This window comes from Rattus norvegicus, chromosome 1 (assembly GCF_021556685.1).
Source record: "Rattus norvegicus strain SHRSP/BbbUtx chromosome 1, alternate assembly SHRSP_T2T, whole genome shotgun sequence".
In the NCBI taxonomy this organism is placed as follows: Eukaryota; Metazoa; Chordata; class Mammalia; order Rodentia; family Muridae; genus Rattus; species Rattus norvegicus.
Genome location: NC_141534.1, coordinates 93,250,889 through 93,269,761, shown reverse-complemented (window position 1 = coordinate 93,269,761; position 18,873 = coordinate 93,250,889). Strand labels below are relative to the sequence as shown.

Below are 18,873 nucleotides of genomic sequence, written 5' to 3'. Positions count from 1 at the left end.
GGTTGGTACTAACCTCAACAATTTTATGGAATTTTGATATGAGCCCCCAGGAATCATCAGTCTTGGAAGTTTCCTGTCTGCAGAACCTGCACCACATGGATGTTCTAGCCAAGTTCTACTGCTAGAAAAATATAGGCTGTTCCTGTGGATAAGTTGTTCTGTGGCCTGAAGAGCCATTGGCTGCTGTGATCCTGGTGTATAAAAAATATAGTCACTTACAGGGTGACTATATTTTTTAGAAAAAAATAAAATTAAATAAAACCTTGCTTAACACAAACCTGAGCCTACAGTGAAGTCTTGCTTTTGGCACAGCTTTCCTATTCTCCCAGTTTAGAGCACAAATTTCTACTTAATGGTTCTATTTACCTTAACAATTACAGCCCCATCCTCTGAACCCACATTTTCTACAACCTTAAACTTTCTCTTATTGTTTTTTTATGTGTTTTTAAAAAATTGGATATTTTCTTTATTTACATTCCAATGTTATCCCCTTTCCCAGTTTCCACTCCTGAATTCCCTTAGCCCATCCTCCCTCCCCTTGCTTCTATGAGGTTGCATTCCAACCAACCCACCCACTCACTCCTGCCTCCCAACCTTGGCATTCCCCTACACTGGGACATTGAACCTTCACAGGACTAAGGGTCTCTCCTCCCACTGATGCCCAAAAGGCCATCCTATGCTACATACATGGGTTGCTCCATGTGTACTCTTTGTTTGGTGGTAACCCTGGGAGCTGTGGGGTATCTGGTTGGTTGATATTGTTGCTCTTCCTATGGTGTTGGAAACCTCTTCAACTTCGTCAGTTCTTTCTCTAACTCCTCCATTGGGAACCCTGTTCTCAGGCCAATAGTTCACTGCAAGCATCTCCCTGTGTTTTTCTCAGGCTCTGGCAGAGACTCTCAGGAGACCGCTATATCAGGCTGATGATGCATTGTGGTATTGTTTTGCCTTGCCACTCTGTTGGTCACCGTTTGTCCTGACTTCATAGAAAGAAATACTACCAAGGAACTTCTGGTGGTGTTCCAGCAGTTTCTTGTTGCTTCTGTGGACTCAGGACAATTGGCAGATAAGTGGAAACTTAAGGGGTCTTTGGAGTCACTTGTGTTGGATGGTGTTTTGCTAGGACAAACACATGAAGGAGTGTTTTTATGAACTGGACACAGGTGAAAGACTAAGGCAGGCTTATGAAGGAATGTTTCACTGAAGTAAACACAGGAGAGAGGCTGTTCTGCTAAAGCAAGCAGGTGAAAGGACACATGGTGAAGGATTCTTTGCTAAATCCATGCAAGTCTTGGTCCTCCTTACATTGTGTAGTTGAGCTGCATTTGTTGGGACTCAGTGGACTTGGGCTGATAGAATGCATGTGCTGAGGCAAGAGCTGTGCTGAGACAAGGCATGTGAAGGACACACGATGTTTGTAGGATATAAATAAGACTCCACAGAGTGACGAGGACAGAGTTTAACTTGACAGTACAGCTAGCTGTGCAACCCTTGTGGGTCTCACATATTTACTGATCTTCTCTTCCTTGAGAGGAGCACAGCCAAGAACTTCTGGTGTTTTGGTTGGTTCCTCCTGCTGATTTGATCTGAGGCTGAGGCCTGGCTGTCTCTGCTAGGTTGTATCACCAATGTTGCTAATTCGACTCTACTAAACTGAACTTCTGGTATATCCATGAAGTATTTGCTAATGAATTGGGCTGCTGCTGCCAACCTGTGAACTGAACTGCCAGTTTCTGGGACTTGCTCTATAGAATCTTTCTAAACGGGTCCACCTCTCATCCCCCAACCCCTGTACCTCTGGTGTATGGTAGACTATAAGGCAGATTAAACCATTTAAGAACCATCATTTGAGATTTGAAAAAATTAAAGTTATAGGCAGATCCTCATTCAACTGCCTTTGCTGATTCATGAATGCTCTTTGTGAGTAGATCGAGTTGCTGCTGCTGATTCATGTGAATTGAATGGCGGATATTCTGACAACACAGTTTGGATTTGCTCCAAAACTCTTTCTAAATAGGACTCTAAAATATTCTCTTTTGCCCTATTAACCTTTCCATTCTGGTGGGTGGTGGGTTAGGAGGGCAGAAAAAGCATTTAAATACACTTGTTAAAGTAAGGTTTTGAAAAATACAAGCCAACTCACATAGCAGACTGTCTTCTAGGTTTGTTGGCTAGTATTTTGTGTTTGTGTCTTGGGGCACTGAACCTATGCTAGGATTCAATTATACCTGTTAGGCAAACCCCCTGCCACATTGATATCTCTATTCCCTGCTACCTTTAATTGAGACAAGATCTCTGACACTAAATTGCTCACACTGGTCTTGAATTGTCTCTACTGACCATGTAGGTGTTGAACACTAACCCCATTCCCTCATTCTTTCTAGTATCTGGGGGTCACATGCATGCACTATGGGCCTGGTTAAGGGAGTTTTTTTTTAATTTTTTCTCCATCTTTATTAAATTCTGCATTTCTTATTTACATTTCAATCGTTATTACCTTTCCTTTCTCTCAGGCCAACATTGCCCTAACCCCTCCCCCCCTTCTATATGGGTGTTACCCTCCCCATCCTCGCCCCATTACCGCCCTCCCCCAAACAATACCATTCACTGGGGGTTCAGTCATGGCAGGACAAAGGGCTTCCCCTTCCACTGGTGCCCTTACTAGGCTATTCATTGCTACCTATGCTGTTGGAGCTCAAAGTCAGTCCATGTATAGTCTTTGGGTAGTGGCTTAGTCCCTGGAAGCTCTGGTTGGTTGGCATTGTTGTTCATATGGGGTCTCAAGCCCCTTCAAGCTCTTTCAGTCCTTTTTAAGATTCCTTCACCGGGGGTCCTGTTTTCAGTTCAGTGGTTTGCTGCTGGCATTTGCCTATGTATTTGCCATATTCTGGCTGTGTCTCTCAGGAGATATCTCTATCTGGTTCCTGTCAGTCTGCACTTCTTTGCTTCATCCATCATATCTAGTTTGGTGGATGTATATGTATGAGCCATAAGTAGGGCAGGCACTGAGTGGGCGTTCTTTCAGCCTCTGTTCTAAACTTTGCCTCCCTATTCTCTACCAAGGATATTTTTATTCCCTTTTTAAAAGAGTGAAGCATTCGCATTTTGGTCATCCTTCTTGAGTTTCATGTTTTCTGTGTATCTAGGGTAATTCAAGCATTTGGGCTAATATCCACTTATCAATGAGTGCATGCCATGTGTGTTTTTCTGTGATTGGGTTAGCTCACTCAGGATGATATTTTCCAGTTCCATCCATCTGACTATGAATTTCATAAAGTCTTGTTTTTGATAGCGTAGTTGTATTCCATTTTGTAGATGTACCACACTTTCTGTATCCATTCCTCTGTTGAGGGGCATCTGGGTCCTTTCCAGCTTCTGGCTATTATAGATAAGTCTGCTATGAAAATAGTGGAGCATGTGTCTTTGATATATGTTGTGGCATGTTTTGGGTATATGCCCAAGAGAGGCAGAGCTGGGTCCTCAGGTAGTGCAATGTCCAATTTTCTGAGGAACCTCCAAACTGATTTCCAGAATGGTTGTACCAGTTTGCAATCCCACAAACAATGGAGGAGTGTTCCTCTTTCTCCAAATCCTTGCCAGCATCTGCTGTCGCTGGAGTTTTTGATTTTAGCCATTCTGACTGGTGTTAGGTGGAATCTCAGGATTGTTTTGATTTGCATTTCCCTTATGATTAAGGTGTTTAACATTTTGATGTTTCTCAGCCATTCGGCATTCCTCAGCTGCGAATTCTTTGTTTAGCTCTGAACACCATTTTTTAATAGGGTTATTTGTCTCCCTGCAGTCTAACTAAAGTCTAAGTAAAGATCTTTTCCCAATCTGTTGGTTGCCGTTTTGTCCTACCAACAGTGTTCTTTGCCATACAGAAGCTTTATAGTTTTATGAGATCCCATTTGTCGATTCTTTATCTTAGCGCATAAGACATTGGTGTTTTGTTCAGGAAATTTTCTCTATTACCCATGTGTTTGAGATTCTTCCCCACTTTTTCTTCGATTAGTTTGAGTGTATCAGGTTTGATGTGGAGGTCCTTGATCCACTTGGACTTAAACTTTGTACGGGATGATAATAATGGATTGATCGTGTCAGCGCTGTCATGAAAGCAATGAAAAGCAGAGAATGGAGGTCTGATCTCCTGGGACTGGTGCTCCCTCTGTAGGGCAAATACTGGAACAAGAGGGATTTGGCAGTAAAGGATTCTGGAGATTTCAACATAGATTCTTAGGCTTAGAGAATGTGGCCTACAGTGCAAGTGTCTCATCTATCCTGTAAAGTCCAATGTTGCACCAAACCAAGGTTACACTAGCACACAGTGGGTTGATGCAATAGCATCTGAGGACAACAGCCTAGGTTACACAGTATAACCCTGACTCTACATTTTCATACCCAAAATTTCAGAGATCCAGGGATGTAGTATGCTTGTTTGTTTGTTTGAATTTTGTTTTGTGACAGGGTCTTACTAGGTAGAATCACTTAGGAAGAATCACTCAGCAAGGCATAGTCTACATTGGGTTGTTGTGTGGGCATGTTTGTGGGAGTTTGCCTTGATTGGTAATTGATGTAGCAAGACCCATCCCATTGTGGGTGGCACCATTCCCTGGTTTGGGGACCTGGATATAGAAGAGTAAAGAATATTAATTAAGCAAATGCAAGGGTTCATTCATTCTTTCTGCTACTGAGTGTGTATGTATGTGTGTGTGTGTGTGTCTGTGTGTCTGTGTGTGTGTATGTGTGTGTAAGTAACAGCAATGAATGAAAAATTGAAGAAGATGGAGTATATGCAATCATTTGGATGAGGGAATCACAGGGATGAGGGAAATGATGTAAATATATTTTAATCTCAAAAAAGAGGCAATTTTAAAAAGGAGAAGCTGGAGCTTTATGGCTGTCTCTCTCACTTTCCTCTGCTTTCCTTGAAGAGCAGGTTTCCCTGTTGTTATATTTTTGTGATTGGAGGAGGAGGGCGTGTCAGGAATCCGCCTTGGCAAAGCTCCTGGTAACTCTCCAAGGGCTTTAAATCATGCAGGCAGAAATTTTGTAGCTCAGATTTGAGGTTGAAATCCTCAATTGCTGGTCAGAAATATCATCACATTAGTGGATGTTATGTAAACAGCACTCCCCTTAAGGGATCCTGCCTGTCCCAACAGTGTGGTGTGTGGAGGCAGAGAGGTTCAGGTGACCCCAATAAAAGTGTGGTTCCAGGCCACCTCTGTCAGAAAGTGTCAAGGCAGAAAGAGGGATCAAGGGCAGATGGATTGCAGAACTGGAATAAATGTAAACGCTTTGGGGACAAGGATTAATTCTGGGGATCACAAGAAGGTTAAATAGGTCTGGCCACACAATGTGTGAGTTGAATGAGTGGCTGGTTTCCTCACTTTATTTATGTATTTACTTATTCCTTCCTTGGCAGATGTTTTGACTACGTGGCATCAGCCACCTGTTGTCCCAAGTGCTCACAGTACAGCAGTGAGCAGGACAGTAGGTTGTTCCTTCCTTCACCCAGTGTGGATGTAGTGGAAACGTTCTCAACAAAAGAACTTTTGGAGACTTTTCAGTGATTAAGGGCAATGGCTGCTCTTCCAGAAGACCTGGGTTCAATGCCCAGCAAGGACATGCCGAAGTCACAACCATTAGTAACTCCATCCCAAAGGATCAGATGCCATCTTCTGTCCTCCACAGGCACTGGACACTCACGTGAGGCAGGGATATAGATACAGGCAAACACCAACACACACACACACACACACACACACACACACACACACACACACACACACACACCACTCAACACACATGCACCCACACACACAACAAACACACCACACACACACTACAACAAACAAACACAGAAAATAAGCCAACCGAATAGTATTTAACCAAGGTGTGGCAGTACAAACGTTTAATCTCAGAACTCAGGAGGCTGAGGCAGATAGAATTTACTGAGCTCCAGACCCTCCAGGGGTAGATAGTGAGATCCTGTCTCTACAAACAAGCAAGCAAACCAAATTCAAACAAAATCATACCAGGGATCCTTTCTTGATTGGTGAGGAAGGTTTGTGTATTTATGAAATTCATGGAGGACTTATAGGGGGATGTTTGAGAGTCTAAGTAGAGTCACACAGCTCAGGGATGGAGGGCTGAGGAGGTCCTTGTCTAGAAAGAAGATTCAGAGTGAAGATTCTAAGAAAGAGAATGGGGAAGGTCTGTGAAGGTGTGTGACTGTGACCTGCACAGTACAGGGGCCTGAGAAGTTGGGTGTGGCATAAAAGTCAGCCAGCATTAAAGATCACGTCGTTGTTTTTCTATGAGACACACAATTCAGGACAGTCCAATGACACAAAAGTCAGACAAAAGTGGCACGGTGGGTGTTGAGTGCAGGGGAGGTTATGGAGAGAGGGGATGAGGGATTGATCTTTGAATAGGTTGGGGCTTTTGGTGGTGTTGGTTAAGTGTGACAAAATACCTGGAATTAGATAGTGAAGTTGTAATATTGCAAATAAATTAAAGGAGATTAAAATATAAACATTATGATATAGTCACTTTAAAATCTGGGTATACGTCCATGTGGCTGTGATGCCAGCACTGGTCAGGAGATCGAGATTTCAAGACATCTTTGGATGTATATAGGATTTTGAGGTCACTGTGCCTCTGGCCAGAATACAAAATTAAAAGATTTTGTCAGCTTCGTTATATGAATTTCATCTGAATTGAAACAGAAGCAGGAGAGGGGTTGCTCTTCTAGACTCACAGCATAATTTTGTTCCCCACTACTCACTAGCACTGTGATGCCATCATAGGGTCTGTTACTCATCTACGAAGGGGGTCCTCAAACATGACCCCCCAACACACCACATGGGATTAGAATGGAGCCAACTCAAGAGAAACCATCTCTGGTCTGTTCCCACAGATCCTGGAGTCTAGATTCCTAACAAGTAGGGACTATGGCTGTGAACAAGCATGAGAGAGGTGTCTCACAACAAGCTGTGGCCTCCAGAAGTCTCTCTGTCTATGTAACAAGAAAGCCACTTCATTAGGTTTTACTATTCCATTCATAGGGTACGGCACTGGGGACACGTCATTCCATTGACTCTTCTCTCTCAACCTATTCAGCGGGACAGGAAGTTTATCTGGTATGGTGAGGGTATTTTGCCTACACCACTGTTAATGGGAGTGAGGTCAATGTCCTCAGGAGCCACAGGGCTTGCCAAAGTGAAGTTCTGCAGGATGGCGGTGAAGAAAATGAACAATTCATTTCGGGCAATGCCTTCTCCAAGACAAATGCGCTTTCCTGTGGGCACAAAGGATAAGTCATGTGAGTCTCATTGCAGTATCCAGCCTTTGTACTGTTTCATCTCTAATCCCAAACAATCTTCATCATTGAGATAAAAAGTGTGAGTTTGTCCCTTAACACACAATGCTAAGAGATTACAAGGAAACCCTCCAAACCTCAAAAAGCCATGCTAAATATTTGGTAGCTAGCTGGCATTCACTTGTGAGATTTGGATTTCCAAAGCATCTCTTGCTCCAGAGGTAGTTGGGAACAACTTGGAGTTGAGGGTGGATAGGTGGGTGGGTGTGAACATTTTATAACATGATATCTTTAGGATTTTTCATTTCTCTCATGAGGGTGATTGTGGGTACCTTGTAAAGTTATTATGTGCACAAAGTTAAGGTTTGTAATGGGTTTTTAACTGACATCTGGCTGGTATTAATAATTCTATATGAACCAGACACAGTCGTGGCTGCCTATAATTCTAACATGTAGGAAAGTTGATGGAGATGGCTTATGGCTTCAAAACTGCCTGGGCTGTGTAGCAAGGACCAACCCCTGCAATCATAAAAAAAAACTAAGGAAGAGAAGGAAGGGAAGGAGGAGGAAGAGTAAGAAAGAAGAGAGGGTGAGAGGAAAATGGGAGGAAGAAAAAGGGGGAAGAATACAGGAGAGTGAGGAGAAAGAAAAGAAGGAAGAAAAGCTATTCATGTAGTGTGTTTATGTGGGTGTGTAGAAGTTGTTTCTGAATGTCTTTCACCCCCTTTCTGGTATCAACCCTAGATTGATGAGTTTCAACAAGTGCCTATCCGAATAGTTCAGATGATTGAGAGAGAGCAGGTACATGTGATAAGGGTTCTGTGTCACCCACCAGGTTCTCAGAGGCATAAGGAGCCCTTGCTGGTCAGAACCTCAGGCATGGATCACTACAGAGCAAAGGGAGCCTGAAAACTCATATGCAGACACCACAGCCTGCCCTGTACCTCAATGATATACACCCCTCCCCCAGGACCTCCAAGTGCAGGAGGGATTTCTCAACAATCCCTGTGCCTGTTGTTGGGAAATTGTGCCCATGTGGGCGTATTTATGGAAAGCACCCCATCCCTTTGGACATGTCATTTAAATAATTTAGGTGAGGTAAGCTTAGTCATTTATGGAGTAGCTCTGTGAGATGGTTCTCTTACAACTGGTCTTGTGACCCAGAATTTTCCAGAACAGCTTAATGACTTACCTCCCTCTCTCTCAGTAGGATGTCCCCAGGCCTGGAGCTGCTGATTTGGACACCTTCCATGGTTCTTTGGCTCTAATGCTTTTGGGCTTCATTTATTTGTCTTGTGGGCCAGGGCAGTCAACATGTATCTTCTTACCCAAAATATATTATTTTTCTTTCACTTTTTTCCTTTTTTGCTTATTTTTTGTCTAAACTCCCTTTTATTTCTTTCTCTTCCTGCCCCTCCTCTCTTTCCCCTCCCCTAAGCATCCTCTCTCTTCCTGCTCCTCCTCTTCCTTCTTCCCTCTCCTTCCCTTTTTCCTCCTCCTCCTCCTCCTCTTCCTCCTCCTCCTCCTCTCTCTTCTTCTTCTTCTTCTTCTTCTTCTTCTTCTTCTTCTTCTTCTTCTTCTTCTTCTTCTTCTTCTTCTTCTTCTTCTTCTTCTTCTTTTGTTCCCTTCTCTTTCTCTACCTATTCAACTCTATCCTTTCTATCCCCTGCCTATCCTCTCTTTTCCCCCTTCTCACTCCCTCTTCCCTCTCCCCCCTCTCTCTCCCCATCTCCCCTCCCTCTCTTCCCTCTCTTCCCCCCTATTCTTTCCTTATGATGTGCTTGTGTAGCACCCTCCCCTTTGTGTCTTGTTGATCCCATTTCTTACCTTTTCCCCTCTTCATTTTCCATTATACCCCTCACCCTGTTCTTTCACCCTCACCTCCTTATTAGACCCTTCCATCTTTCTTCTTCTGCTGTCCCACTCCACTGTGTATCCCAAAATGCCTCTTCCTGCCATGGTCTTCTTGTGTCCTGCTTTCATTTCTGTTGTTGTGACAAATATCCCAAGAAAATCTACATGGATGAGGAATGGGACTCTCTCTGACTTACAATTCCATATGACTGACTGTCATGCCAGAGAAGTCAATAAAACAAGAGCTGGGGAGAGCTGGTCATGCCCACATCCACAGTCCAGAGCATGCTGCCTACTTCCTTGGACCTCAGCTTAGATCTCACCTTTCTTTCAGGGCCTCAAACAAAGATTAATGCCACCCACAATGGGCTGGGTCTTCCCATATCAGTTAACAATCAAGGAACAGACCATGCTAATGTAGGCCATTCCTCAACTGAAATCTTTTCTCAGCTAACTCTATGTTCTCACATTGACACTTAACATTGACTTGTACGTCATGTCCCATCTCCCTGTGCCTCCTGTTGCAATTCCGTTCTTTCTCTATCATCTACTCTCCATCTCTAGCCTTATTTATCTCCATTCCTGTCTCCCTTTAAGTTTAAAACTATGGAATGGAGACATTCACTTTTATCCAACTACTGGTCTCCACACTGAATACAGATTAAATAAGGAAGAAAGCCAGTACATTCGATATTTCAGGGGAGAGCTGAGCCCTGAGTCACTGAACCCTCTAAGACACTCAACTCTAGATAGGGTCTTCAGGTGTGGTTCAGGGCTAGATACCCTGCCAAGAATCCTTCAGTGAGAGAATGTGTGTGACTCAGTGATAGAGCCCCTGCCTATTATCCCCCAATGAGGGTCTGGGAAGTGGCTCAGTGGTAGAAACCCTCTCTAAAATCCCTCAGTGAGGGGCTGAGGGTGTCATCAGTGTTAAGAGTCCCTGCCTAACATTTGAAAATCCCAGGTTTAATCATTACCACAGAACAAAAAGGTCTGAGGAGTTCTTTCTTGGACTTTCCTTTATTTCCAAAGATAAGTAATCTTTCTAGATAGAGTTTTACATGACTAAACTTTGTTAAAATGAATTCAATTTGGCACAAGTTTGCCCATATACATAATGAAAAATAACCTAACTTTATTAGTGGTGAACTGCAAACTGTATTGAGGTTATATTGCACCAGCATGTAACTATTCTGCTAGCAAAGAACTGAATCACAGCCAAGCATAGCTGCAAACCAGTCCCAGGCTGCCAACTACTACAGCATGGCCAAGTAAGAGAAGAGTGGAACTGGCATGAGTCAGGTTATAGCCACATCCTCTACTCAAAATGAGTCACCTCTGACCAAAACTACTGCCTGCTATACCTATGAACTTTTTCTAGCTCAGGATATTAACTATTATGAGTGGGTTCTTTGCTCACATAGATGGTCATGATTTCTCTTGCAATTGAATAAGCCACGGAATATTTAATGGAATTAGGGACAAATGTGTCAAGACATGCACCATGTCCCCAGTGCTCACAAATAAAGTCAATACCTCCTCAGCTGTCAAGGCCCAACCAAGCTCATGGCAGGGTTCATAAGTGACGTTGGTTGTTTTTGCTGTTGTTTCTTAAGGAAATGAATTTTCTCGGGTTTAGAGGCTTTTGAATACTCCTTTAAAACCTTCCTGATGAAGATTATTTAGTTCAAGTATCCCCTCATGCGGCTTTATTCCCAGGGTATATAGGATGATTCAGGCAAGGGCTGGGACAGATTCAGTAGACTCGAAATTTATTGCTTTGTATCCTGGTGGGTGGGTCTGCCCTCTAGTGTCTGGAAAAGTAATCACAGGTTTGTCTCACCTGTAGAGAAGGGCAGAAAAGCTTCACTCTTCTTCAGTGCCCCATTGGCATCCAGGAAGTGCTCAGGATTGAAAGTGTCTGGTTGTTCAAAGTACCGTGGGTCATGGAGAGCTGAACTCAGGATGGGGTACACCTCAGTGTTCTAGGAGAGGTTATGAAATATAAAGAGGTCAACATATCCTGACTCCCATATATAGAACACAGTGTTGGAAAACCGCAGACTGGATGAGGTTGGTGATTGGGATAGTGGAGTATGCCCATGGAGTAGCGACGAGGAATCGCAGCTGGCCTAACCTTGGGAAGCAGGTACCCTCGGAACACGGTGTCTTTGGTGACTCTGTGTGGTAGACCAATCGGGGTCAGATCTGCAAATCTCTGAATCTCATGGATGACTGCATCAGTATATGGCATTTTGGTACGATCATCAGGGGTTGGTAGCCGGTGTGAGCCAATCACCTGATCAATCTCCTTTTGGACTTTCTCTGCATAGAAAGGAGAGACAATAGACAGTGCCCCTTTCTCAGAGGCAATGCATAGCACCTTGTTTTCTGGGATCCAATAACCCAGGAACAGTTCAGAGTTTCTGCTGAGAAACACACAAGGCTTTCTTGGATGCACACACTTGTGCTTCTATCAAGGACCTTTCTCTCCATTCATGTGTAGAACATGCTAGAGTCTCTTCTTAATAAGTTACAGCTTTGCTTGCAAAAGAGAGAAAAGGAAAACTTTCAGCGAAGGGCCATTTCAACTGTCAATCCAGAGTGAGGCTGGAGGAAAAATTGGCAAGAATGTAATGAATGAATGAATGTTATCAATTGTATTCCTGCACACACAGGTCTATTCTCTCTCTCTCTCTCTCTCTCTCTCTCTCTCTCTCTCTCTCTCTCTCTCACCTTTGCAGGAAATTCATAGTTAAAATCCAGGGGTCTGAAAAGATGACTCATTGAGGGGACACCCAGATTCAATTCCCAGTACTCATTTCAGCTCACATTCTCTGTAATTCCAAGTCCCTGTGATCTGACACCCTCACACAGACATATGTGTAGCCAAAACAACAATGCACATTAAATTAAAAATAAATTTTAACATCTAGGCCAATAATCTGATGCTATGTCCTCAGAAATAAGAGGGAAGTAAATTACTGTACACATAACAGCATATGAAATATGAATATTTTAGCTGAGGAAATAGATCAACTAATAAATGCATTTGACTTGCAAGCCTGGCATTCTGACTTTGACACCCAGAGCCCATGTGCAGGTAGAAGAAGAGAACAGAATACACAAAGTTCTCCTCTTATATCTACATATGACATTTGTGAGGCATACTCAAAATAACTTCAAATCTTTTTTAAAAATTTAAAATGTTTGTACAGAAGTCAACCAAGAAGTGGATGAGTCAGTTTACAAAAGGAAAAATTGATGAGTGATGGAAATAAGATATGTATCTTCCACTTATTATTCATTATAGTAATTGATTGAAATTAATAATTAATTCATAAACACAAAAATTAGTCAACACAACTAGTCAATGATAAATTGAATGTTAAATTTAATAAAGATTAATATAAGAAGTAATAGTTGTATTGAATGATAAATAAATCATAGCTAAATGATTGAGTAAATGGATACATGGAGGAATCAGTGGACACACGAAGGGTGAATTCAAAGGTCAGTTGGAAGCGTTAGACAATGAAAAGATTTATATTTCACTGGACCAATGAATCAATAACAATAGCCCACTCAAATATTCCTGATCAAAGTATAAAACTCATGAGTTGATTAATCCAAATAAATGAATGAATGATATGTATTTATGTGAATCAGAGGTGAACAAAATAAGGATTAATCATCTGTGGATATAGAGAAGATGGGTGGTGATTCAAGTATTAATAATCTATGGATATAAATGAGCAGGTGCCTATATGAGTGGGTGAATAGGCTTATAGATGGATGGGTGGAAAAATGGATAAGAGTACATATGGAGAATAGATGTCTGGGTTAGTGAACAGCGGGGGTGAATGGATGAAGAGGTAGATGGATAGAAAGATGAGTGTATGGATGGATAAAAGACAGAAGGAAAGAAGGAAGGACAGGATAGATAGATGGATGGATGGGTGGATAAATGGACGGATGGATAAATGGACTAAAAGACAAAAAATAGAAGAGTGCAGGATGGTTGGATTGATGGATGGTTGCAAATACAAAAAGAGAAGGAGGGAAGGAAGGTTGGATGGATGGATAGATGGATAGATGTAAAGACAGAAAAACAGAAAGAGGGAAGGATGGTTGAATCAACCTTTAAGTGATAGGAGGAGACAACAAAATACAGATCAGCCAATTGCTCATTCACACACAACAGCACTACCTTTGTTTAGAGGAAACCAAACAAGACCTTCAGAGCTCCAGATGTAAGCCCATGTCTCTTATCCACACAAGCCCCTGTAGCCAAAGGAAGTTGAAGATCCCTAACTGTTCACCCATGGCACACCTGCAACGTGGGGGTACTTGAGCATGATCAGGAAGGTGCAACGGAGCGTGGTGCTGGTGGTCTCGGTGCCAGCAAAGAAGAGAGAGAGCACAGAGATCACAAGGTTCTGGTGATTGAACTCTGTGTGATGGTTGGACTTCTCCTGGTTCCAGATGGGAGAGAGAAGGAAGGGTCAGGGATGACTGGATCCTTGCAGTGAGATGCAAGTGCCTTTCTAGTCACAATCCATGTGTCTCACACTATCTGGACTACTGGGCACCTGTCCCCTCAACAGTTCACACCACTTGTCTCATTGTCTTTTATCCCCTTTTTCTTTAGTCTTCTCCAGATTTCTCTGCTCTTTAGAATCTCACTTTTCTGTCTCTTTGGTCATTTCCAGGTCTTTTTAAAAAAGGATTTATTTTATGTATATTTATGTGTATATGACTGTGGGTGTCTGCAGTGTGTGCATCTGTGCATGTGTGTGTATGTGTGTGTGTGTGTGTGTGTGTGTGTGTGTGTGTGTGTTGCCAGAAAAGCTAGGAAACAGTGTTAGAGTCCATGTAGCTGGAGTTACATATGATTATGAGAAGCCTAAAATAGGTTTTGGGAAAGGAACTCCAGTCATCTGCCATATTGGACAGTTTCTTCTAAACCATGAGCCATCTCTCCAGACTCTGTGGTCTTGTATGCTTTTGATTCTTTGCTCTGTTTCTTCCCCAGTTACACTGGTTCTCTTTCCCTATGTCATTTTCTCCCCCCCTTTCTCTTCTCCTCCAGACGTTCTACATCTCCGCTCTTTTTCTACATCTCCTCATCATACTCTGCCCCCTCTTTTTCTCCGACACCATCCCCATCCTTCACTCTTAACCCAACCCCTCTCTCATCCATGTAGGACTCACCTTCTCCATGCGCAGAAGGTAAGTATCGATGAAATCTCGTGGAGCACTGGGGTCCAAGGTTGCCCTGTGCTTCTCCACAATATGGCCAATGTAGTTGAGCATTTCCTGTAGGTTTTTGAAGATTTGTTTGTGGGCACCAGGAAAGTATTTCAGGAAGCCAGAGTAAAGCTCAAACACCTATAAGAAAGAGAGATTCAGGGGATCACCTGGAGTTTTCAGGTCACAGGAAGAGGGCAGTGCTCCCAGGTACTCATATTTCATGAAGAAGCCTTCCCACAATACACACACACACACACACACACACACACACACACGCACACACACACACACACACACACACACACACACACATAGCATACGTATGCATGATTTTGAACTGTAGTCTCTACCCTTTGTCTTGCATGCTCTGTATCTCTCTTGCCCTTTCCTCTGTTCTTCCGAAGCCTCTTTTCTGAATTGTCTTTGTTTTAATTTGTGACTTGTGGGTGTATATGTAACAGGATCTCATTTAGGTGAGACTGGCCATAAACTCAATATGTAACCAAGGATCACCCTGAATTGCTGATCCCCCAGACTCCACCACCCAAACGCTGGAATTTCATGTTTTGTGTACCATCAAACCTATGATATACAGTGTTCTGGAGGAACCCAGGGCATCCTGCATGAAAACATAGCATTCTGTCTTCTGAGCTACATCTTCATAACACATCATTTTTTCTTCATGTATGGATGGTTCTGTATATTCAGATCTCTCTAACCTGTTAAACATGTCCCCTTCCTGACTCCAGGTCTCAGCCTCTTTATTTTTCTGTGCTGTCTTTGTCTTTGTCTAGCCCTAAGACCTCCCTTCTTCATCCACAAAGCATTCTCTTGTTTTCTATGCCCTGGGTGCTCCTCTCTTCCCACCAACTGACCTGGCTGGACAAGGAGCCCATAAGGACAGATGTCTTATAGACTAGATCCAGCAGATGCAGGAACTGGTGGTCTTTGTAGTCAAAGCGCTCTCCAAAGACAATGGAGCAGATGGTGTTTGCTGCGATGGATTGGAAGAGGAAGGTGGGGTTCAGGGGGGCTCCTGGAGGACGAGGAGGCAAGAAAATATACACCTCACTTTTCTTTTACTATCTCTGTATTTCTCTCTCCCCGCTTTTGCCCATGCCTGAGTTTCACCCCCTCATTTCTTTTCTGTCTCTACTATCTTTCTCTACCCTTGTGTGTCTTTCTTTGATTGTGCCCTTATATCTTCTTAATGCCCATTCTCCGAGACTCACCCTTGTATTTCTTCAGCTCCTCCACCAAACACTGGGCCTCCTCCTTTATCCTCTCATCTACACTCCGCTTTCCCATTCCGAATTCTTTCATGGTTACCAGAGAGAATCGCCGAAGGGTCTTCCAACGTTCCCCAGTGGCAAAGATCACACCTAAGAAAATAGGGGAAACATGGGTAGGTGGGTTACATTGGAAGTTCAGAAAATTCGGAGTCCTTCCCCACAGCTTGGGTTCTACCTCTCAGACTCACCTACTTGGGCCACATCCTCCTCTCCACCCTGTCCCATATCTTACCATATCCCTGTACAACTGGATGGAGCACAGCAACTGTTCCCCGACCAGAGAAAGCTTCAGCTTGGTCCACCAGAGCCTCTCTTATGGTGTCTGTCCCACACAATATGACCACGGGCCTTGGTCCCAGGTGTACTGTGAACACATCTCCATATTTTTCTTGAAGCTGCCAAACCACAAGAGCACCAGGGTTGTGGCAAGTCAGCACAGACATTGTTGTTAAACTGTTAAAACACTTAGATACAGATGGATAAATAGGCAGCTTGTCCCCTGACTACCCTTCCCCTTCTGATGGTGTAAGAGTTGAAGGGTTATTTTACCACCCAGCAGATCTACACTGGTGGCTGTATGTTTTAATCAGTGCCTCAGAAAAGTAGAGTTTGAATAGGACTCAAAACATATGACTATGAACTCAGTCTTGAGGAAGTAGAGGTCAGAGAGCGAGTAGTTATGTTTGGGTTTATATCCACTTGGAGGCCTGCCTGGCCTACATAAGACCTTATCTCAAAACAAAATAAATAGATATGGATCTATTTATAGATATGAATACAGATACAAAGTAGATATAGACCCATGATCATGCCCTTCAGTTTGATCAGCAGTTCCTGACATCTCATCTAGAAATCATCCTTCCTGTGACCCAGCTTCAACCTGATAAATACCTCCTGAAAACAGTCAGAGGAATGTCCCTGACCCACCCTCTGAGGTACTCAGAGGAGAATTGGATTACCCCTGGTTGTAGTCCTGACTGTCAATCATGTCTACAATACAAACTGTTGGGAAACTACCTGTCAGTTGAACCATCTCGGGGCATCTCCAGGGAATTGGTCCCAGGAATATCAAAACCTTCCAGGGCTGAAAGTCTGAATAGAATGGTGCATGTTTGCGAACAGCTTACCCTCATCCTCTTGTAACCTTTATCTCAGTCTAGATGTCCATGAAGCTAATAGAAATTAGGAAATGGAAATGGTCAGGCCTCATGTTGTTTAGGAAATAATTCTTTGAAAAAGCTCTAGATGTTTGATGTGTTTATGATTTTAGGTGGGGTCACAACACCGTACCTTATCGAACAGTGAAATAACAACCTACAGATCAGATAATCAATATCATATGAAACTTGAAAGAGAATCACAAGTTTGTGATTAGCCTGAGCAAAGTAGGGCGACCTTGTCTCAAAAGCTAAATAAATATGAATGGCTATGCCACTGAATACAGGTGACTGTTCTGTTACAAATCAAATGAGGGCAGGAAATTGGGATAGCTGCCACCATATCATCTCTCTCAATGGGACATGGGGTCATGGATTTTCATTGAATATTAATGAACAAGTTATAATTTAACATGAAATACCATTTGTGAAGCAACAATACAGAGACTGATAAAGATGGTGCCAGTGTCCTTGTCATGTGTGGTGCATGGTGTTTATAACTGATTAGCCCTATCTACCTATTATTCTCACCTCCTGCCTCTCATCTTCTCTTTGTCCTGGAACACCTCAGGCTAATCTCTTTTGTTGGCAGGAGCAAAATGTATAGTTGATGCTTCTGACATTTTTCTTTCTCTTCTAGAAAAGACAAGACCCAAGGAGTGAAACTACACGCTTACACCTCAATACCTTCATACCTCTTGCACTACAAGCACAGTGCCCCAAACAGTTCCAACACAGGAAGACTTGCCTGTCTATCTGAGCACCGTCATCGCAAGACAGCATGTTACCTTTCACTCAGAGACTTTCCCAACTGAATCTGAAGTCTGTAAGGAGTCCCTTGTTCTTCCTGCTGAGTGACCTCCAAGAGCCAACACAGGCTAAGCCCACAGGGCTCAAGTCCTGTGCATGTCTCACCTGCATGAAAGAATTCAGAAAGCCTCTTCTGTTCATCTGTAAGAGGTTCCCCAAGAAGGGCAGGGGACGAGGTCCTGGTGGCAAGTGCCCATGGGTCTTTGGCTGACTTTGGCTGACTAAGAATAGCAAGAAGCCCACAGTGAGAGTGAGGAGGAGCAAGACACCGAATTCCATGGTCCTGGTCTAACCACTGTTGACTTCAGTGAACACTCCAGTAGGATCTTTTATCCCTACTCACTTAAGCAACTCCAGCTGTTCCCGCCCCCCACCTCCTGTCTCATCACTGTCCAGGTACGTGAGCACCCACACTTCCTGTTTGGGCTCCTGGTGACCTGCTCACTCCCCGTTCCCTTATCCCAACCTTAGATGTTGGCAAAGATATCATGAAATAGATACTCAGGACAAAAGGCATTGTAATTAACACATTTTGATTTCTGCACTTGTCGGTTTAGTTTTATCTGTTCATTTACTTAGGCATGGATCTGTGTGTGCTGCATATATGAAGGAACGTTTCTTTCCTTCACTTATTTATTTATTTAATCATTTTATATCCCAATGACTCCCTCCTTCTCGAGATCCCCCACTAACACCACATAGTCCCTCTACCCATCCTTCCCCATTCTTCTCCTCAGAGTGGGCAGAGGCTCCCACTGGGTATCTGCCTACCCTGGCACATAAAGTCTCTGCAGGGCTAGGCACATCCTCTCATGCTGACGCCAGACAAGGCAGCCTAGGTAGGGGAACAGACCAACAGCAACAGTTTTAGGGACAACCTCAACCCCAGTTTTTGAGCAAGCCACAGAAAGACAGAACTGCAGATCTGTGTAAGCACATGTGCATGTGCCTGTGCGTGTGCGTGTGCGTGTGCGTGTGTGTGTGTGTGTGTGTGTGTGTGTGTGTGTGTGCGTGTGTGTGTGTGAATTAGGTCTATCGCATGTATGGTTGGTGTTTCAGATTTTGAGATCCCCCAAAGAGTCCAGGTTAGTTGACTCTGTTGGTCTTCCTGCGGTGTTCCTAGCTCCTCCATTGCCATTAACCCTTCCCCAAACTCTTCTATAAGAGTCCCTGAGCTCTGTCT

General features: G+C 43.3%; 1 protein-coding gene across 2 annotated transcripts; it reads right to left on the bottom strand.

The window, feature by feature from the left end:
• Positions 1-5,869: 5,869 nt before the first annotated feature.
• On the bottom strand, positions 5,870-18,059 carry Cyp2b12 (cytochrome P450, family 2, subfamily b, polypeptide 12). Of its 2 annotated transcripts, none has more exons than XM_087655190.1 (9): positions 17,796-18,059; positions 15,956-16,118; positions 15,664-15,813; positions 15,307-15,425; positions 14,393-14,569; positions 13,512-13,653; positions 11,316-11,503; positions 11,022-11,163; positions 5,870-7,303 (listed from the first exon to the last, which is right to left on the bottom strand). In XM_087655190.1, exons 1-9 carry the CDS (start codon positions 17,967-17,969, stop codon positions 7,122-7,124), a joined length of 1,437 nt encoding a protein of 478 aa, XP_087511316.1. In that variant the 5' UTR covers positions 17,970-18,059; the 3' UTR covers positions 5,870-7,121.
• Positions 18,060-18,873: the final 814 nt, after the last annotated feature.